The sequence below is a fragment of the Montipora foliosa genome, chromosome 1, assembly GCF_036669935.1.
Source record: "Montipora foliosa isolate CH-2021 chromosome 1, ASM3666993v2, whole genome shotgun sequence".
NCBI classification, from domain to species: Eukaryota; Metazoa; Cnidaria; class Anthozoa; order Scleractinia; family Acroporidae; genus Montipora; species Montipora foliosa.
Genome location: NC_090869.1, coordinates 25654676 through 25677175, shown reverse-complemented (window position 1 = coordinate 25677175; position 22500 = coordinate 25654676). Strand labels below are relative to the sequence as shown.

General features: G+C 39.2%; 1 protein-coding gene across 1 annotated transcript in view; it reads right to left on the bottom strand.

Annotated features, from left to right (window-relative positions):
* The window catches only part of LOC137994890 (F-actin-uncapping protein LRRC16A-like), a 50284-nt gene that overhangs the window by 11505 nt on the left and 16279 nt on the right, over positions 1-22500 (bottom strand). Inside the window, exons 13-33 of the mRNA XM_068840474.1 lie at positions 22259-22319; positions 21604-21646; positions 21241-21318; positions 20182-20258; positions 19585-19624; positions 18086-18156; positions 17095-17164; positions 15154-15235; positions 12937-13030; positions 12043-12097; positions 10983-11086; positions 10243-10311; positions 9226-9294; positions 7862-7946; positions 6158-6259; positions 5695-5823; positions 4918-5019; positions 4353-4415; positions 3845-3957; positions 1819-1906; positions 553-639 (exon numbers count right to left, since the gene is read on the bottom strand). Coding sequence (XP_068696575.1) covers positions 553-639; positions 1819-1906; positions 3845-3957; positions 4353-4415; positions 4918-5019; positions 5695-5823; positions 6158-6259; positions 7862-7946; positions 9226-9294; positions 10243-10311; positions 10983-11086; positions 12043-12097; positions 12937-13030; positions 15154-15235; positions 17095-17164; positions 18086-18156; positions 19585-19624; positions 20182-20258; positions 21241-21318; positions 21604-21646; positions 22259-22319 — 1682 coding nt within the window. The remainder of the gene's footprint in view (positions 1-552; positions 640-1818; positions 1907-3844; positions 3958-4352; positions 4416-4917; positions 5020-5694; positions 5824-6157; positions 6260-7861; positions 7947-9225; positions 9295-10242; positions 10312-10982; positions 11087-12042; positions 12098-12936; positions 13031-15153; positions 15236-17094; positions 17165-18085; positions 18157-19584; positions 19625-20181; positions 20259-21240; positions 21319-21603; positions 21647-22258; positions 22320-22500) is intronic.

The window sequence follows — 22500 nt, the reverse complement described above, 5'->3', positions numbered from 1 at the left end:
GAGTGGAAGTTTACTTTGAAGTCGAATCTGGAGTTCGTTAGGGCCGATTTACACGGAACGATCGTAAGTCATGTCGTAGGCCTGTCGTGAGCTTGTCGCAAGCGACAAAAATCGTACCGTGTAAATCGGCCCTTAGTCGGCCGATTCTTACCGGAGTAATTGAATTTATTTTTCAGGATATAGTACCCACGTCATTACTGAATAAGGCATCTCTCATCAAAGTAACGGTTTTCTTAATTATTATTTACTCAACAGAATATCGCGTTTCTGATTGGTCAATGACGAATGCATAAATAGCTTTTAGAGTACGACACGGAAGTTGCTATGTAAACAAAGCGGTGGATTTGAGTAGATAAGAAATACAAAATAGTTATGAAGTTGCTCGCGCATTTCCTGATTTATGGTGATTCGTGTTTTGAAAGTTATCAAATTGCACTCGCCAATTTTGAGAACTTTCAAAACATCCCTCGTGCCTATACTGAAATGCACTCGCGTTCATACTTCTGTTCATACGATTTCCTTCACTAAGCGCATGTACACACAATGACTTACCGCTGCCACATCGTCCTCCTCTAAACTCTTTTCGGCTTCATTTTCTCCTTCATCCAAGTTGTTTCGATGATCTTTCAGAAGCAAATCCTGTGTCACAAATTTATTGGAAATGATAGCTACTCGTTGCAATTCTCTTCTTCAATATATCCCTCGTAAAAATAATTCAACGGGTTTTTGAACTATTCAAAGTGCTAAAAGTTCAGTTTGTTGGAGCTTCCACAACAATAGGCGCAAGGAAGCAAGACGATACGAATTGCCAGATTTCAAAAGATCCGGAAAACGAACGTTTGCGCAGTGCTCTCAGTAAACAATACTCCAATTCATTGCGCATTTACTGTGCTCTAGCGGCTCGTTTCCTAGCAATGCAGGCATAAGTACAAGCAATACGCGCAGATAGATACCTAAAGACCTCACGTTAGTTTGCGTATTTTTCCTCTCACAAAAAGTGCTGATGACCAAGATTCTACTAAGTTTGGGTAGTGTTACTTGTAAGTATGCTTGCGTGTTCCATTCCATGTTTTTTTCATTTTTTCAATTCTATCTGTTTCCATACATTACTTTTGATATTCAATTGAGAAGACCGCTGGAACAGACAAACCCTTTGTTCCGAAAGCCGCCAAAGGTCTTATTGGAAAATCAACATTAAGGTGGCGATGGTCTTGGAAATGTGGTGTAAATTCGCTTCCATTACGTTAACGTCGTGGTACAACTGAGACCCAGCAAAACGCTCAGCTGCGCATGCGCATGCGCATTCGCTCAAAAACTTGAGACCAACAGCTGTTTTACCAAATTTCTCGCAAACCCGTCATTAGATTTTGCAGAAATGTGGAATTAAAATGGTACTGTTCCGTCTACTAATGAGTCGTCTATTTTAAAAAAATCAGAAAACTAAAAAAACGTCTATCAGCGAATTATGAAATATCCGTCTGTTGAAATTCTATGATAACAGCTGTTAAACACTTTATTTTTATTACGTTAAGTACGCAAATGCTCCAAAAAAACTGAGTACATTTTGCATAAATGAGAAATAAGAATCCTTTAGGCCTTGTTTTAATCTAGATGGGTTATGATGGCAACCGCGTGTAGAGGTAGCACTTATCAGTGACTAAGTTTAAGCTTCCAGGCAAAAACTCAATAAATATATCAAAAACGGAAGTATGAGTGCTTGAATACTGTGCTCAGTCATCTTAAATTTAACATTTGTAGGAGACAGTCAACCATATCTTAGCTGTAGCTATTTGACGCACCGTCAGTACAGACACTCACCAGTTTAGAAATACAACTCTCCAGCTGATGAATCACAATCTCCATGATAGTGTCCACCATTACAGACGCCACGCCAAGTTTGTCTTCGCTACAAAGAGGGAACACACAGGAAATCAGTCGTCAGGTGTATTTTATCAGTGGACGGTTTTCAATAGCTGTTTTTACAGTTGAGCCCACGTCTCTGCGGTATTAGTTTCAGAAGCCGCGAAAACAAGGCTTTCGGGTCAAAACAAGAATTTCGTATCGAAGGATTGTGTGATTTCTTGATTCCTTACTGTTTCCTTCGCTTTTTTCCAGTGATTTGAGGTTTGGTATTGCCAGGCAAGGCACTGTATAGCATATGGACGTGTTAACCGAAGTAACAACTCCAAATGTGCGAAACTATCGTGGCATTCAACAACTGTAGTTTCTCTTCTTCTGAGTAAGTGTCGTGTGAGCGGCAAAGCCGCGAGAGGATTGGGGCACGACACTTACAAACGAGCCTGCTCGCAGGTCACAACATTTCAGGGCAACATCTTGCACTATTGTTGAACATCGACATGCGTTGAAAATGTTGAAATGTTGCCTGCGTTTGGCAACACATGTTGCAAGATGTTGCTTTGAAATGTTGCAAGCGTTTGGCCAGGCTTTTACTCTTCTTTGTCTGATCGACATAGAAAGCCTCGCTTCCGCGCGCCCTGAAACGTGTAATAGTAGTAGAGGCAAAAGGAGGATCAACCAATCAAAATGTAGAGAAATAACTCCTAGCTGGGATGCTCTATGGTACATGTAAGGAACAGGGAATCGTGGCATTGAGACCATAGAGTAGGTTCAAGGTGACAAATTGTCCTCCTATACTTCCAGAGGTGAAGTTTTTAACCTTTTACGTCCGAATGGAGACGAACATCAATTTGTCGCACTTTATTTATACAAAATGAACAGGAAAGGTTTGAGGAATTTACAAACTCACTCCAACAGGAGAAAACGCTTTGATCCTTCAACAAATTCTCCAAACTACTTTTATAATGAAAGGTACAGAGATTAGTAAGAAGAATTTCACTGTGGATCATGATATAGGGTTTAAAGTTTTTTTTTTTTAAGATGTAGGAAAGGAGACGGTAATCAACCCCGATGAACGATGGTAAATATTCTTGGAAAATCCACCTCTTCATTTATTCATCCAAGTTGAAAGTTACCTTAACCTCTAAAGTACTACGAAACCAAATCAAAGGAGAACTGTGAAGAAGACGTGGATACATTCCTTACAAAATGGGAGTTCTGTTGCGATGAGTTGCTTTCTGATCTTGTTACGAAATAATGACTGTATTCGTGTTTGATTTTTATCTAAAAAGAATGCGTTGTCATTGGCAGGCTACATCAGGTCATTTTCAAATATCTGAAGGGTCCTCAACTATGTAAACAGCTACGGATGCCTATAACCAATAGAATGCAGTAGTTTGCTTTAGGTGAACACAGTTGTCACTGTCCACGGAAATCTCACGGCTTGCTCCTTTGCTAATGCGAGTGGACCTGTGAACTTAGCGGATCGACAAGAAAATGTCTCTTGCAATCATTTTTAACACACGTAGCAAAGTGACACCTTTAGTCTTCCACTGAGCATGCAATGGCTCGGTAACACCACATGCTGACTGCAACGAGTATGAATCCCTTCGGAACGAAGAAAAGTCGAGGAATATTTCAACGTATTACGTTGCGGCATAACTTCTGAAAGTGAAACGTCGGAAAATCGGTATTGATCGTAGCCATATCGATCTGAATTCAACTGCGTTAGTGAGAAATTGGCATATCTTGAAAAAAATCGATATTGGTCTTTGACTTATCGATTAGTTTAAATCTGAGTGAGTGAAAAAATTGGCATATTCTGACCCCTAACGATAGTCGTTTATGCGCTTCGCGTATCCACGACTAAAAATTAGCTTCGCACAAAACTAAAACAACTAAAGCAACCCTTAAGTTCATCGTTTCAGAAATGATACTAATGGACATGATGAGCGCCGGATATGAGATTCTATCAAGCTGCCCTTACCTTAATCTGTTGGCGATTCCAGCAGCGGCTTGCGTGAGGATCAGTTCCTCTACGAACGTTTCACTCAACTGGGGCGTGTTCTGTACAACTGCTTCCAGGCGGCTTTTCACATCCTAAAGACACCAAGCAAAAGTTATTTCACATAGGGAATGGATGGTGCAATGAGGTCTAAATCTTAGCGACCAGCAATTAAGAGTCGGGTGACCTGAATTTCAGTCAGCTTTCCCGCTCGTTAAGCTATTCGGTAGGAGAGGAGTCTGACAGCAATAACAGTTAATGTTGTCCGACATCACTACCAGGCGAGTGCTTTCGGACGCCTCTCTCACCGAATCACTTAGCAGCTTTGGAAGGAAGCAACTCTGGGAAGAAGTTGGGAAGAAACATACCTGCAGTTCTTGTTCCAAAATGGAGAACCGGAGCTTTTGGAAAGGGTTATTAGGTCGAATAACCGTTTTCGCACGGGCACAGCAAAGAAACTAAGGGTTAAAGGATAAGTGCTGTATCTTACTTGTGTCGATGTGATGTAAGGGCAGACTTCTTTTGCACAATCCACCATCTTGTCCACGTTGCTCTGGGAATAAAGATTAAGTTGTTGTTGTTGTTTTGTTTTTTTCTTTACGAGTATGTTTAAAAAAAAAACCAGAGTTTACATAAAGTTTCCCAATAAAAGCTGTGTAAAGTTAAGTAGTAAAGAAGGTAAGATGATGTTAGAACAGCAATCATTCGTGTTTAATTTTAAAGCGGTTCACGATCTTTGGCCAATCATAACTCAGACAAAATTACATGGCAGCCGGCTCTAAGGGCGCGAAAACGTGCGTGAAAGGTCGCGAGTGGTTTTACTTCAACCTTTCATTGGTTGAGAATATGACGAGAGATGTTTGAGCCAATCACCAAGGCGTGAAGCGTAGCAATGTAAAGCAAAGAAATCCCGAAATAACTTTCGCCTCTACATGGAAGATAGCTTCATTTGCGGTACAAAGCAATGCAACGTTATTTAAAATTGCATTAAATTTTCAAAACCCAACTGGTCAAGCATCAGTTCTGTAACATGATCAAAGGTTTAATTTTTTTACCTTCATTTTTTCCTCTGCAGCTTTATGAAATTCGGTAGCAAGCTCAGCAAAACGCGGCTCCAGATCACTGTCATTCGTACACAGATGGAACTTTAACAAAAGCTGTTAAAACAACAATTAGGTTAAACCAATTGTTCGGAATGACAATTATTTTAATAATGTACTTCGGTTTGGAGTTAAGCAAAGTTGAATTCTATGAAAAATATTAGCACAAAGCAGTGGATTAGCAATGTAAATGATGTTTTTGCTGATGTGAATGTCGTAAATATTAAGCTCTCACAAGAACTCTTGACTAGGAGCGAACAACTAGAACCCAAAGACGGTTTGTCTCTCAGACCTAGGTAATCTCACTTAAAGTCAAATACTAATTAATGCACCTGAGACGTAATGATACATTGATCATATCCATTGGCTAAGTTAAAAATGCATGGCAAGAGAATCATAAAATAGATTGTCTGGAAAAACTATTACTCTAAGAGCTCAGGTATGAGTTGCGACCTACAAGTGCCTGTCTCCGTACTGGCTGTGTCCCCAGGATTTGCCATTAAACACTTAGCACCTAGTGGCTGGCGGCCGATAATGAAAACTCTCTGATGTTTCCGCCGAGCAACACCGTCTTTTGATCGATGGTGACTCGGGGATACTCGGAAGTCCGACTGCTCCTTTGCTGGAGTCGCACCTACGACGACCTTCGGATTACTAGTTCGGATGCTCTACCACTGAGCTGCAGGACACTTGTGGGAGGCCAGGCCATTCAACGGTCTTAATGTTGCATACCTGTTTAAGCTTGTCAGCATCCTGAACATAATTTTTAGCTGCCTTGATCTCGTTCTGAGCATCAGTGTCCTTGGAAAGTCGGAGCTCGCTGATGAGGTCTTGCAATTGAACCACGAGACGGTCCACCATCTGAGAGGAAAGAAAAAAGAGTTGATGAAATGTGTGCCTCCACCCTCGAAGGAAATAATGAATGTGCAGCGATAGAACACAGTCGCTCAAGCCACTGCACACAACTCCGCTCTGCTAACAAAAGGCTTCTGGGGTGTATTAAGGGTTAAAACGTTGAAACTTTCAAACGCGAAAATGGAGACAAATGACGAGAGATTGGACCACCCATCTGTCACTCTTCGTGATAGGCAAAGATGCACGCACACGCATAAATTAATAACAATATAAGCGCAGTTAAAAGAACATGAGCCAACTGACTACATACAAATGCCTACGTTAAACTAAGCAGAAATACCTGTTGCTGAGTGGACGCGAGAAAGAGACCCTGCTGTAATCTGTACGCCTGCTCTGTTACAATTTTGTGAGGAGACTGATTTCTGAGTAACAACTTCTCAATCTGAAAAAAAGAAAAAGAATTCATTCACATGGCGCGTTTCACATACGAATATGGCGGTTTTCAATTGAGTGTCGTAAAACAACTACCAAAGTAATTACTTCGACCAATCACAGAAGCTGTAAACAACGCGATGAACCAAAGCGCGGGACTACCAAAGTAATTACTTCGACCAATCACAGAAGATGCAAACAACGCGATGAACCAAAGCGCGGGAAAAATTGCGCGTGGAAGTCGGATTGGTTTTGGTTTTCATTTTCATTGGTTGACGAACTGGCGCGAGATTTTTAAACCAATCACTAAGCGTAGCAATTTTAATAGCATAATTACTTTCCACAGTCATTTGAAAACTGCTCTATATGCAAATGCAATGAAAGTTACGAAGATCATCGGAGTTAGCTAAGCTGGTCAAGCAATCGCAAAGGAAGCCTGAACAATCCAGACTCAACGGGACTGAACCAATGACCATGGGGGAAGGGGGAGCAGAGAGCTCGTCAATTGCGAATAGACCCATATCACTCAATGTCCAAACAAAAGATTTTGCCCGTCGAACCTCTCATTCAATGTGAGGCTGGACGGGCAAAGACAACGCAAAGACAAAGCCTTTATTCCCCAAGGACTCCAAAATGGCCGCCGAGTGATAAAGGTGAATTCACGTCGTATCCCGCTACAAGTGAATAAAATGAACTTTCATGTGAAATGTCATATATTTGAACTACGGAAGAAACATTAACGAAAGCTTGACGGCTAATGATATATAAAGGAAAGGAACTTCATTTAAGTGTCTAGTCGTTCTAGCGGTGGAGCACTAATTGGGGACACTGTAAACTTACATTAACCATTACCGCAAAGTCAAATATTGTTTACAGTTTAGTTTTAACGAACGAAAGGATATTTTGAACTGCGGATATGAAATCAAGTGAAGCTATGATCCTCGCAGTTATGGACGCAGTTTTAGCGACTGCGTACAGAATTACGGGTTTAAACCCCGTTGAAGTCCTGAATTCTTCAAGCTTCTCTGTGCAATTGCTAAAATTGCGTTCATAACTGCGAGGATCATACCTTCACTTGAGTTTCGTTTGAGTTTCCCCAACTAAGGCTCACACAACAGAGCAGTGGGCGCAACACCGCGAACTCTGGTGGCCTATTCTCGTGAATTATGCGTGGGTTCTTTTAACGCCCCCTGCCAGAGACGAGGTCTACGGTTTATAGTCTTTATCCTAGAAAGACTGGAAAATCCAACCATCCGCAGATGTCATTACAAAGAAAGCACGACAGTCGAATCCTCAACAAACTGAGCCAAAAGGTAAGTTGTCCAGTCCAGTTGGAAATTCAATTACAACAACAGCTCTCCAATGCTTGTTCCGCGACCGGCATTTGAACTTACCTCCTCAAGTTCAGCAGGCTTACACCTTATCCCAAATACCAAAGGCTAACTCAATGCGGAAATGCTGTCCTCCCCCTGATCGATTAAAATTTAGAACCTCTTGAAGAAACGCCCTTGCCATGTATCCAACTTAATGAATTTTTCATTCTTTACTATCTGACAAAGCAGTTACTTTTCCTGGGTATTTTTTATTTATTTATTTTTTTTTGAGTGCCTACCTTTTTTAGGTGCTGTTCTGTTTGAGGTTTAAGTGACTGTGCTGCATCATGGAGAGGTATAGGCATCGATAGAAGGGTGTGGTTGCTGAAAAAAAAGGTAGCGAGAACATTTTAAAAGATATACTGAATTTATCCTTGTTATGGTTCCACTAAATTTACGTTGAATGCAATTCATTCTCATCAAAACGGTTTCATTTTTGAATGGTTTTTAATCCATTTTAGCAACATCATAGTTTGTAGTGATTGTCAGGGCACTTAAGCCGCTAACTCAAGTCAAGCACTTGTCATGAACACTCGGTTAACTACATGTAGCTAAAATCCCGAGCCAACGGATTCAATGCATCATCAACATTTGATTACACAAAGCTTCACGAGAGGCCTGGTATTCAGTCCCAGGCTGCAGCCGCGGTTGTTTCTACGGATACGGACGAGGATACATCACTGAAAGACCGATTAGTGCGCACGCGCATAGTGATACCCGACAATGTTAAAGGGATTGTTGAAGGCTTCAACTTCATTCAACATTCGCGATAACAAAACAAATATTGAATGGTTGTTGAAGCAAAGTTTACACGCTTTTAAACTCATTCAACATCGATTCAACTTCCATCCAAAATGTTTCAACACCGTTGGAGGATGGGGGGGGATGGGGGGGGAAGGGGAGGGGAAACGGTTTCAACATCGCTGTTGAAAAAATTGAACGGACTGGTTGAAGCAAATGTTGGAGCCTTTTGCCCGGGCTTCAACTCGCAGAACGCTCAAACAGTCACATGCCCACTAGGACGCTAACATTGCAAATTTCAATCTTGTACCACTCTCTCAGCAGTAAATGATATCAGGTCGTTTCGCCCACAAGGTGATTCACCCACAATCAAGGGACTGTGCACACTTTGATCCACTCGCCTACACAGGTGAAGTAACCGCAAGAAAGTTTTATATTTCAGTAGCATTTGTGGTTTGTTACAGGTAATACATTTAATTACCTCAGCGAGGAGAATATAAACCGTAACACTCGCTGATGAAAGAATGCTGACAATCTGCCACCGGCTTGAAGCAAAATATAAGATTGGGATTGAAAAGACATGTACGGATTTATACTACGTTTTGATTCCCCAGTGCGACATCACAGACCGTGACAGATGCTGATTACTTGGATTGCAAATTTTGAGACATCGCTCGTGAATTTAAACGCTATCTTTCGATTTCTTTCCTTCTTAAGATGTGTGGGCGAATGAACTTAAATGTTGACGACACGACTTGATTGTGGGCGAAACGACCATAAACGACGTGGAGTTGTCCACGTTTACTGTACTTTGCTTTGGCGTTGTGGCGTTCACCTAGACTGTGTCTGTATCGTAACTCACCATTCCAGAGCAGCAGCGATGTCTGCAAACCCTCTGTATGATGTACCGTTCTTGTCCCAGTTGAGAGTTCTAGAACGTTAATGAAAGCTTACTATTGATATAGCAACAAAAAGGAAAAAGGAAAGGAACTTTATTTGTGTCTAGTCGTTCTAATTGGGGTCACTGTAAACTGAAATTAACAAATAACGCAAATTAAGTCAAATGTAATTGGTTTTTGAGGAGAGAGGAAACCGGAGAACCCGAAGAAAAAACTCTCGGTGCAGAGTAGGGAACCAACTAACTCAACCTACATATGACGCCGAGTCTCGGAATCGAACCCAGGCCACACTGGTGGGAGGTGAGTGCTCTCACCACTGCCCCATCCGTGCACCCCTAAGGAGATTGAAACTAACTCCGTTCGCCAAACCGAGTGAACTGTCTCCTGGATACTGTAAAAATTTCAGTATTTCATTTCACTGAGCATAGTTCGTTAACCGTGTAAGCAATCACGCAATTTTTGAAAACCTTTTATCGTGACGCAAAGCGAGTAATAATAATTGTCCCTTAAAGGTGGGCAGACTCGAGGGGTCATGTTGCAGGGACATGTTGCAGCGACAAAAAACTTGTGTAGTGCAGTGCACACTGAGGCGACATGCAGTAGGGACGCGTAGACGGGACAAGTAGTAGGGACAAAATCAAAACATGTGCACACACATGAAAATATTGCGCGTACATGTTTCAGGGATATGCCCTTGCAATGTGACCTCCCACCTTAAGAGAGAAACAATCAAATGTTTGAATCACCGACTTGTGCCGAACAAAGATAAAAAAACAGGATGCAGTTGCCGTACAATACGTGCATATTTCGCTGATCTTTGAGCTGCACTGTAAGACAGGCTCAAAAATGGAACCAAAATAATTGGTACGAGGCGAGCTCGATGTATTTGAGGGGGCGAACTAGATTAGTTGCGGGACGAACTCGAGGGGGCGAACTGACAAGGGAGCGAAACCATTGGCGGCTTCCAGAGTCATACTTACCTTAGTTTACTGTTGATTTGAAGAGCCTTTGCTAAAATGCGAGCTCCTTCATCACCCATGTGATTCCCACTGGAAAAACATACAAACACAGATACTATAAACCAAAAGACAACAATTGAAAAACTAGCTTTTAGCAGTGGTGCAAAAATCTCGTAGTTTACATAATTTTTTTGGGGCTATAATACCATGGAGTAATCGTAACATTACAAAATGCTCAAGTCTGATTGGTTCTGTGCGCGCCTATTTGTCGCGTGATTGGGGCCTTTCTTGCTGTTTTCCTACCGTTTGCAAAACAGATTGAATATAATTTTAACTTTTTTTACACAACACATTTCGTTATAGTTACGATTAATTAGTAATAGCACTTCGTGTCGTACAATTCAGGCGTAATCGTCCTCGTAATTTCGGCCTCGCGCAATTTTGAGTTTACTCGCCCGATTAATCCCTGAATTGCACTCCACTCAGTCCTACTACTATTACTTACAGGCCAACGCCATGGTGTAACGGTAATCGCTTAATTATGCATTACACAAGCACTTCTGCGGAATGTGCGGGTTGTAACTCGAGTGACAATCAGTCAAGGTCTAAATCTGACATGTTGTTTTGGTAGAATCTTATTTCAGTTAATGTTGTAAAATGCCCCATGGAGCACTTAATAAGCAAAGAGAACTTAGAATCTTAAGGGCATGCTTGGATCAAATGTGTAATTAAGGTGGACAATAAAGTCAACGTTTTCTCACCATATGTCGAGTTCTTTCACACTTTCATTAGTACCCAGAGCATCTAGAAGAGGGACAATGTCCTCTTTCAATTTGGACTCAGCCAAGGATATGGACTCTAGATGCTACAGTAGCAAAAGGAACACATACATACAAATGAATGTTAATAACAACAACAATAATACTAACAATAGATAGCGGTTGAAACCAGCCATAAACTGCATGCCTTAATAGCAGCACAAAACAACAAGAAGTAGCAAGTTCCAGCTCCGACTTGCAGTTCATTTGCTTGTAACTCTCAATGCCATTTGCATGACTTACAATAAAGCATATCATGACAAGAGGCTTTTTATTTAATACAATCAGTACAATAGTATTAGATCACGTGAGTTATTACAGTGACCCGGGTTTCAATAAAATTTGAAGTTGGCCTCTGGTTTCAGTACAGTAACCGACTGTTGTTATTGTCATAATCATTTTTAATCTCCGGTTTGAAAAACTCTCTCTTCAATTTATAATGGTAACAGGACTTAGTGCAGTCCAATTTGGTCCGTAATCATTCGAGTGATAACAAAATCGGACGACTGCACAACGGGAGTCTGTCTTGTTTAATCACGAGTATGATTACAGACCGATTTGGACAACACAAAGTCCTGTTACCAATTAATCATAACCATTACAATTTCCGAGAAAACAAATGCATTCCTTTTTCACTGTCTAAAGTTACAAATTTGTCCATTTTGGAAAATCCCCAGTTTGGTAGCGTAAGTGGTTGTTGCTATGGTTATTGTGATAAATTCTGTGATTGGTGGATTAAGCTGAGTGCACTTAATATGATTAGCTGATGTAACTGTCCGATTTCACTGTCTGATTACAACCCTACACAGTAATTAGTGAAAATTTTTTTAGCAGTTAATGCACCAATCAAATTTGAGAAAATTGTAATGGCTAACGATTAAGGGAAGAAAAGTAGGTAATTTCTCTGAGTGACGTAGCTGAAGATTTTCGTTGGCTGTCGCCGTTAACCACTGATGAAGGTACACTCCAAGAAAAAAAAACAGAGCTTTCTAACACATCTTACCGAATTTTCCCCCGATATCAGCTGAACTAGAGCTTCCATAACAGCAGCTGAACTCCTGCAAAAAATATATATAAAAATTCAATGTTTTTTCTTCTTACGGGTATGGCTCGACCTTCGTGATAGACGCTGTACGCTTGCACATTTATTTCATGTTTACACCTACAACTTTTTCTTATACTGCACGCTCACAAGAATCTTCTTATGAGAAGGAGGAGGGTTGCACAATAAGAAAAAGAAGAACAGACGAGGAGATCTCACTATCTAAATAAAACACCGATTAATCACCCAATCATGAATGTCACATGGAGCCCCAATTTCGGTATTATAACATTTTATAAAATAATTAGGATAGTACGAGCACTCTCATTGGTCAATAGCTGTGTCTATGAGAGTATGGAAACATGGCTGTGACACCACACGAATTTTGATTGCTTATATATTGTCAGACGCGCGTTTTGATGGGCTGGTAGGAAATATGTGCGTCCATAAGGAAAATCTGTTTCAATCAAGAGGTAAAAAAAAAACCCAACATTTTCCTTATATGTCGAATTATCTTTGAGAAATATTCAAAAAAGCAATGGAGGACTTTTTTCCGAGTTTCCATAGCCTGCGTCGAGGGTTTGCACAACAGACAATCCAGTAAACCAATCAAAACTCGAAATAATTATACGTAGCCGACACAAAGCGCAGGAAAATGTGCACGCGCGAGTCACGAGTGGTTTGGTTTCACTTCTGATTGGTTGGAAAAGTGGCGCAATAACTTTGAACCAATCACTGCGTGAAGTAATGCAAAACCAAAGCAATTTGCTAATTACTTTCGACACTCAATTGAAAACCGCTCTAGTACATTTTTGCAGTTAGTTGAACTGCTGTATGTATGAAAGCATAACTTACTTGGAGTGTCTCGTGTTCTGCCCCAGATTCAAGTGTTTCATGGACTTGTTTGAGGCCATTTTCTCAAGGATCTGGACTAAATCCCCTTCAAAACCTAACAAAAAATATCAGTGTTATTTTTGTTAGTGGAATGATGCTTGTATAGGAAATATGGAAATTGTACTGTACAGGGATGGATCGACCCCCAACAGGTAGTATAGTTGCTTGTTGATGACAACGTATATCCCCCAGACCCAGTCGGTTTACAGCTTTACAGTCGAAAGCTATTCGGCCCACCGATGATGATGTTGATGATAAATGCTTGTGTAATGACTCAGAGGTTATCTTTCTGTGCACGTGACCAAAACGGAAAAACTAATACTAAAACAAGACGCGCGTTAACTCGGAATACCACGTGGCCCAGAAGTAGGGTAGAAGAAGAGGTAGTTTTTAAGTTGAGTGATTCAAATTTGTCAAGTACGAAACAAAACAAGCAAAATACAGTGTATCTGCAGCCAGTTGAAGTCTGGATGGCTCATTAATAACAACGGATAACGTACCGGTGAACATTGTTTAATGTTTTACAAATAAATTCAACGGGTGACCTTGCTATAGGGATAGTTTGTTTTGGAACAGGTTGTTGTATAGGAAATAACTTGGATCTACCGAATGCAGCGTTATGTCTATTCAAGATTTTGCGGGATCTAATAGGTAGCGTGACATCAGATAAAACTTGTATCAAGTGAAAGTAGTGAGGCAAGGGAGGGTGAAACACCAGTGTAGCGACACAGAAAACTTGTGAAAAACCATGGTTTTTTGTAATTTATGTGGGTAAGTGAAAACAGGTATCTAGCAGCAAGGGTTCGAAATTAACATTGTTGTGAATAATGCGGTTGGTGACTTCCAGCTCTACGTATAGCTAACATGAAGATCGTGAAACTATCAATTAACTAAAAGAAGAGAGTGACATCGGTGGACGATGCTCGTACAAAAGAACAGCTGGAAGAAACATTCCAACATACCACTGCTGGAGGTTCTGAACTGGCGATTTCATCATGTTGTCAACAGGCAAGACTAGAGTAAATATCTTATTCATAACATTTCCAGAAGGCTGAATTGTAGTTGCCTCATTTGCCATCACGTAGAACATTAGACTTTCGAAAAGGCCTTCGTCTCATGTAGATGGCACGCGGGACAGATCTCTCGCCACTTCGTCGCTCACTCATCCGCCTCGCGTCCGAAAAATCAGGCTTCGCTCGCCAAAACATTTTCTCCTGGGATCCTCGTGAGGTCGACTTGTGGCAAAGTCTAGTAGAACATGGGCTTTGAGTTTCTGAATCAGTATCATACTGAACACCCAACACAGCACCCATTGCTTTGGTTGCTTCACTGCATGTTATAAATTCGGATTTGCATAGAATTCTGTACGACATGAGACCTCTCGCTAGCGGAAATCCTCTCCTTTACTGCTGTGTATATCTGTTATTGTTGCAGTTGTTTTGTCTCAGAGGGAGGTCAAATGTATTGCTCAAAGGGGTCTAGTGCATTCCTTTTAGCCACTGAAATCACCGCCTCGTAATTCTATTGTCCATTTGCTGCACAGAAAACTAAATTCTACCCAGATTATAACTCGGATACCTTTCAGGAATTCCGAGTAAAAAACACCCCCAATTGACAAATACGACCATCTGGCATTAGACGGAGTAACATCATGTGGGGACGGTGCCTACTATTGTTATTGCGAATACGTCCTGCGCATCTCGAGATACTCGGATTTCCTATCGGTGATGCTTACTAATACAGGAATATTTTTGCGCGGTTTAAAATTATGCAGAGAAAGTAGATCTTAGTAAGTACTATTAGCATCCAAAAGGAAAATTGGGAGTAACCGTGCATTTTTCAGAGATAATTAAGCGTCAGTTTGAGAAAGAACGCCATACATGGCTTTGTATTTTAAAGCTTTTTACAAATATTGTTCATGAACTATCTTTGAAAAATGTGTGGTTACCCCCAATTTTCTTTTTCGATTTTAATAACACTTGTTAAGATCTACATTTCCCGCATAATCGTAAGCCGGGGCAAAAATACCTTTGAATTAGTAGGCACTGTCCTTAATATACAAAAACCTATGGCAAAGTATAAGAAAATTCTTATACAAATTACATAGCATGGATTTCAATTTTTGGGGCGTTCTTTTGTTTTTTTTCGACAACAAATTAAACTTTGCACTTTACTTACCATTATCACTGATGTCCAGTCTACTGACGCATCTAAGTTTGCCCACGTGCTCCGCAATGGCTGTAGCTCCTGAAGCTCTAAGCTAGAAATTTGATAATAATATCATAGAAATAATAAAAATTAACTTCTGGCAAAAGAATAGGACATGTCCCAGTGGTTCCACCACTAATCTGCCAGCGACCTCATATTGATTAGATCGTAGTCATGCCATAAGCTCACCTTGCATGTGCATACCTGCCAACTCTCCCGGGAGTCTCCAAGTTTTTCATCAAATCTCCCGGTCACCCGGTTAAGCCACCAAATCTCCCGGGAACTACCTACCGTGGCTTTTTTCCATGTTTTTTTTTTCACCAATTTCGTTATTTTCGCGATTACAAAAAAGAAAATAAAGCAAGAAGTGGATTTAGTGCTCTTATTTAGTGCTTTTATTTGATCGGAAAACGTAAATCAGCGGAGGCAATCAAATTTATATATATTTAACGAGTATCGTAACTGGCCAGAAATAAACCATTCATATTGCACAATACATAGTAGAAAATTAGCGCGGTTTTCGCACACTGTTTACATCTGATCTGTCGAATCAAAGGTGGCCAACGCGGATTTCGATTCACTTCAAAAGGAAATCTTAGGCGCCCTTCCCTCGGGTTTTGAGGGGGTGAAAAACCTTGCTTTGCAGAAAGTGGAGAAGATTACTCCTCTAGCTGGTGTCCAGCCATTTGCAAACACACATTAGGTAAGCTACTTTTATGGGTGTTCTTTTGAAATTTGAGCGGGTTAGAGCTGCAAGTCACCATGCCAAATAATTTCCATAAAACTTTACTTCTGAAAAATTCATGAATTGGAAACGTTTCTGATTTTCTAGTGCCTAAAGTTTCCAATTCATGAATTTTTCAGAAGCGCAGTTTGTAAAAACTATTTTAAATCACTTTTCCACACAAACACTGTATTTGCCGCCTTATTATTGATAAGATGGCTTCCAAAACCATCATAGTAAGATCTATTCATGCCGCAAACTCACTCAAACTCATCATTGCTCGAACTCAGCTTTGATAGATCTCACGCATTCAGACAAGTTTCCCACGCCCAACTGACAATAGTGAGCGTAATTGCTTAAAAACCGATTTAATAGCAATTCAATTTTTTTCCGGCCAAAAACAGTTGGTGAGTCCGGTTTTGAAGTCGTCAAAAATCCTTCTACACCCTCGGTTATCTTCGGAAGTCGTTAGGAAATCTTCGGCAGTCGTCGGAAGTCGTCGGGAAATCTTCGGAAGCCTTCGGAATTTTTCGGACGAATATTATCTTGACGTCTCCAGATTTTCGTACTCTAGGGGTTGGCAGGTATGCATGTGTGATGAAAATAGTACTGGGTTGGCTATAACCAATAAATATTACTTCTAATGCATCCTCATGTTTCATATTTCCAAACGCCTGATGCAATAAGTTCCCGGTCATACAATACAATGTTGTGAGCTGATTGTGAAAGCTGACAATCAGAACATCAAAAAGCAATATCGGAGATAAAGCGTTTTAAAATTTGTAATTAAATTTTATTTTGTTATTAAAATAACAAGTCCTATTTAGGGATATTGCAAAGAAAAAACTAGGTAGCCTCAGTGAGAAACCTATCTGACAGGTGATTTTTGGTGGTGAGAATTATTCTCTTAGGTTTGGTTGAATTGCAGGAGGTGGAAAGGTTTTTTTCTGATGGTTAAATTAGACAGCTAGCAGCAGAAAGCAGAATACCTGCATTTTCTTTAATACTAGACACCGGTATTCTTCATTCAGAAAACAATATAATTTAAGAGTTTTGCATGAAAACATTTAGTCCCCATAGTCGATCCATGTCCCAGTGAACTTAGTCAACAATGTCAGAAAATTGTCTCATTATAAGAGCAAAAAAAATTTTTCAACCGAAAAATGCAAAAAGATTAAAGTAATTACCTCATTGTTGCTGATGTTAAGATCAATATCACAAAGAATATTGTTCTCATTTAAGCCTTTCAAGATTGCTCTACAAAATAAAATACAGTGTAGTACGTACATCAATTTAAAATTGTGGTAGCTGTTCTTTAATAGATAGGTAATGGCACATGTACTCACAAGCTTTATGTCACAAAACTATACCCAGAAAGGAGGTCAATGAGTTCTTGTGTGCATGTATTAATGTTTCTTTAAAACTGCCATTTTTAAAGTAAAAACTTATAAAACATGGACTAAAATGATAATGAACCAGTAACTGTTTATTAGAGGGAACCCTTGTGGGAGTTTGGTGTTTGAAACAGGGTATCCTTTCCATTGGAAATATCATTCAAACTCATCTCTCCAAAATGATAGTTCTTCCCGTTTTCAGTTTTTCAGACAGCATCTGCCCAACTAAAACGAGGGGCACTCATTTTTTTATACATAAACAAACAGGCTAAACAAGGAAGCAGGCATGTAAAATTAACGCATTTTAAACAATGGTCATGAATAGTATTTTGATCATTACAATTATTATAATCAACATAGCCTGCTATTCCCATGGAATGCAACAGCTAGCTATACATACAGTAGATTACAGTAAGTTTTTTAAACGTAGCTACATGTAGTACTATGGACACTGAGACAACAGAGGAAACTGTTCCTGATTTCCTGTTCAAACATCCTACCTTTGCACACAAAAAGTGAAAACAACTTATTCATTCCAGATGATGTTGCAATAAGACCTAGCTCCTACTATACCACCTCTCCCATGAACACATACACATAAATTATTAATCATAGAAAAGAAATTACTACCTTTTGAAAGAAACAGATAAAATTCTTACCGTAATTAAATTGTCTCCTATACTTTCCCTTAATGTCTTAAGTTCGCATTCTTAAAAGTACTGCCAATAAACAGTACCTATTAAGTAAATTTCATGTGAGGGAAAAAGGGAAATACTATCCTCACCTAACAGCTTCAGCATAGAGTTTACAGTCCGATACATCCAACAGTTTTAGAGCCTGTGAACTACTGAAGAACTGAAAAATATGATAAAAAAGCAAACATTAAGCTGTTATACTTTTTGAAAGATATTCTGATATCTCCGAAACTAAGGCTACCAATTTACAAAATACACGAGTGTTGCCAAAACATGAAGTGTGTGTTCTGCAGCTACCGAGAGGGTAAATAATAATGTTATTTACAAAAAAGGAGATAACAAATTGAATCTGCATGCTTACATTACATACATAATATTGAAAACAGACCTGTTGTACTGTACATGTAGTTCAACTTTCTATGCTGATTTGTCACTGACCATGTTGATCATGTGACAGTACGTATCATCACAGGGGTTTCTTTAAATTCATTCTTTCTGACCATGTGACCAAGCAAATGGGAAGGGTTGAGAAAAGAAACAAGGTCACCTAAAATTTGATGGCACGACATACAGTACTGTAACTACTGTACTTATACTTCGAGGTGGCACTGTATGGGCCACAAATATTGTATTTCATCAATATTTACAAGAAGTCAACATGAGCAAGATACAGGTAACTACGTACTGACATGTATTGCCGGTATACTCTTTAAGCAAAAAATGGCACAAGAAAGCCAAGAGGGCACTGCTACGTACATGTAGAATAATGGCCCATTTGACTGGCTGATTATATTATGCCTGTTATGTGGGAGATAATAAGCAACTATCCACCAAAGTGGAGGTGGCTAGTGGTGGACATTTTAACCGACCCTCAAAGTGGCAAGATAAATATCCACCACCATAGCCATGCACCTCCACTTTGGTGAATAGTGAACAGTGAACGGTGAACAGTGACTCAGAGATAAAATAGCACAAAAAGATGATTTTAGCTCATTCATTCGTGCAATGATTACAGTATTTTTAAGCTTGGAGGTGAATATTAGAAAAGGATATTATTTTGGAGTTTGAGTAGCCAAGATTTCAGAGTGCACCTACAATAATGCTATCCACTGTTTTAGTATAAACATATACTAATAATTATTAATAATAAGCCTATCACTGTGACAATATGTGTTAAAAGGTAAGTCTCTGTTACGAGCCTGAAGGCCCATTAAGGCCGGCGCTTATCTCTGGTTTCCGTAGCATGAAGCGACTAGGAGTATTTATGCTCCCCCCTGGATGGGATGCTAGTCCATCGCAGGGTTAACCCCAGCATTACGCCGGTACCCATTTATACACCTGGGTGGAGTGAAGCACTGTGAGAGTAAAGTGTCTTGCCCAAGAACACAACACAATGTCTCCGGCCAGGCCCCGAACCCGGACAACTCGATCCGGAGTCGAGCACACTAACCATGAGGCCACCGCGCCTCCCAATATGTGTTAATTATCTATAACTGCATCTGCAAGGATTCTGACAATAGAGAGCTGAACTGAAGGTTACATTTGCAATGTACAGTAATTAAAAGGTAGGAAATCAGTTAATACTAACCTGCTGAAACGATGGTGGAACAACGGCTTCTCTGCTTTTCCTGGGCAAAATACAAAAACGTGATAATAAAACTTCGAAGAAAATCTCATTAATAATTCATGAGCTTTCAAAACCACGAGATTTGAAAACCATGTTAAAACATTCCTCAATAGAATTTTTATGTGGGATGCATATCATGCATACCACGGTAATAGTCCAGTTGAGTTTTTTATTTATATATACTAATAAGGCTCAGCTTTTTTCTTTTTGTTCTCCTCTTACAATAATTAGAGCCTTTGTTGGACTCCAGAGGGGAACACACTTCTTGTGAAATGTTTTTGAAGCCATTCAATAAACTTGCAAATCATGTTTTATCAGGTCTAAAACCTGATAAAACATGAGTTCCTGTCCATTTATAAACAGTACATAACTGTTGTCAGCAAACTACCTTGATCTAACTTTTACTCAATAATTGGGTTGCCAAAGATCAACATTTATTCAGTACATAACAAGCAACTATTTCGGTAAACTTTGTAAATTTTTTCACAAGAGCTATACTGTATAATATGTTTACAATATAATGTATATCATGGAATAGTAAATGAATGAGGATCTCACTTTGAAGAAAAGTTGTTTCCAGCAAGGTTGATAGATGCTAGGTGTTGAACACAGCCTCGAAAGAGGGCCCCAAATAACTACAATGGCAAAAAGAAACATTAGCAAGTCTACATGTAATTTTAGTGATTACAGAACTGATGTACATGTACCAACTTGCAAAATTATTATAATTGTCTTGTATTGAATTTGCCACACTTCTCTCTAACTCAAATCAACAAGAATTATCATCACAGTCTGTACGTAAGTAAGTGAAACAAATCAAAAGTTCTAGTTGAAGGAAAAGCTGTTCACAAGTGAACAACAGGGACAAGCACATGTAAACAAGTTGGAAAAGCACATCTTAAAACCCGAAGCTTCAGATTACCAAATGTTCTAACTGTGCAGTCACACAGAGTTCTGAATGTGTCTTGTAGTCTCTAATTAACATTGCTAGAAAGTTGACTAGATCGAGGAGTGTTGAAAGGGGAAAAGGTTGAATTTCACAATATTTTTCAGTCACTGTACAATACCTCAAGATGTTTTTCAATTAATAAAGACCCCTAGGCGTCCCACCAACAAAAACGTTTGTTTGATGCTGCATTTTGCATCTCGAAACCTTCCATAAATTACTAAACAATGACACCAAGTCTTGCAAGAATGAATTAATAGTCTAAGAAAGTTTTTCTCCAAGGCAATACTGAAAAAACAAAAGGATGGACATGCAGGATATAGATCAAGCAAAAAGGGGTCAGTGGTAACAAACAATAACCTTTGAATGAGCCATGTGACCAAAAAACCACCCACACAGTTAGATTGCATAATAATTGTTAATAATTTACCGATGACACAAATGAAAGCAGAATAGTCGAAAAAGTATTGGGCTAATCTTTGGAGAATACATTGTAATCACCAAAAAGCTTCAAATAGATTATTCTCTCTGTGAAAATTCAGAAATACTTTATGCACAAGTTAAGGGAACAGGGAATGATTTACATGTAAGTGCAGTTTTGGCCAATGACACAGTACTCTAATATTTTATTATTAATTATAAATAACAATGTGTCAGTAATCCACAGATACCAAATCTAGAGGACAATCTGTTGCAGATAAATCCAAGTGGGTCAACATGTTTGGCTTTGCTAAGAAATCACACAGGCCCTGGAAAAAGAGAACAATCAACAGTATTACTATCACTCTTACATCTGTAAGTACAAGCTAACAAAAGTTGGACAAATTCTTTGTTTTGTTGTTTCTTATTCAGCTACAGTACATGTAGGTTTTAGGATTATCTTGTAGAGGTACATTATTATTTAATTAATTTTATAACTTACAGAACTTGAGGGCCGCATGTTTTTCACTTTTTAACTGGCTGTCGTTTTTAAAGCCCACAAATAGAGTGAAAAAAACAACAACAAATTAAAAAAGCAACAAAAAGAAACTTACAGCCACTCCCTCTCCTTTCAAAGGGTTTTTAGAAAGATCTAATCTGGAAAAATAACAAAAATTAATCAAAACACAATTTAATTAATCCCATCATCAATGCCTGAGGAATCTTTTGGTTTAACATCTCAGAAATATTCAATATTTGAGCACTTTTGTTTCCCTAGCTGGCAGCAGCATTCCTTTAGCGCTTCAAGAAAAAGACCTGGTTAGCATAACGACTCTAGGCAAATATTGTAAAGTTCAACTACAAGCAAGGCAAATCCCCTTTGAAACAACTCAAGCCTTAAGCTTCACAAACTCATCATTAATTCACAAGCCTAACAGCCTATCAAAACAACGATAAAACGTCACATGTATGAGCTTTATATCCTAGTGATAAAACACTCCTCATTAGTATTTTTTATATAAAGAATACTAAATAAGGCATAGATTGTTTTTCTTGTATGCTAATAGTCTCCTCTCACAATTGCAATTGGAACCATTGTTACGAGTCCAGAGGGACACGCTTTTTGTGGAATGTTTTTGAAGCCTTTCAAAAACTCACAGCACCTGTTTTATCAGGTTTAAAAACATGAGGAATCTAAAAACACTAGGCTACACCTCGTGTTTTTAAACCCAAATAAAACACTGCTGCTCACTTTTAAACATTACTTACCTCTGCAGTGTACTTTCATTATATTTGTTTGATTTTAATGCCTGCCCAAGAGAACTGGCACCTGAAAAAGAAAAGCCATAGACACTTATCTTAATCATCTTTAAACAATAATAGACCATTTTACAGTTGTGTGCTTAATTTCCTGGCCTTTGAATGAAAGTAAGGCTGGAGTTGACTTGGCTTTGATACTGTGAAACCTCACTGCTTTTCTTATAATAATTATGTAAATTCCTACTAATTAG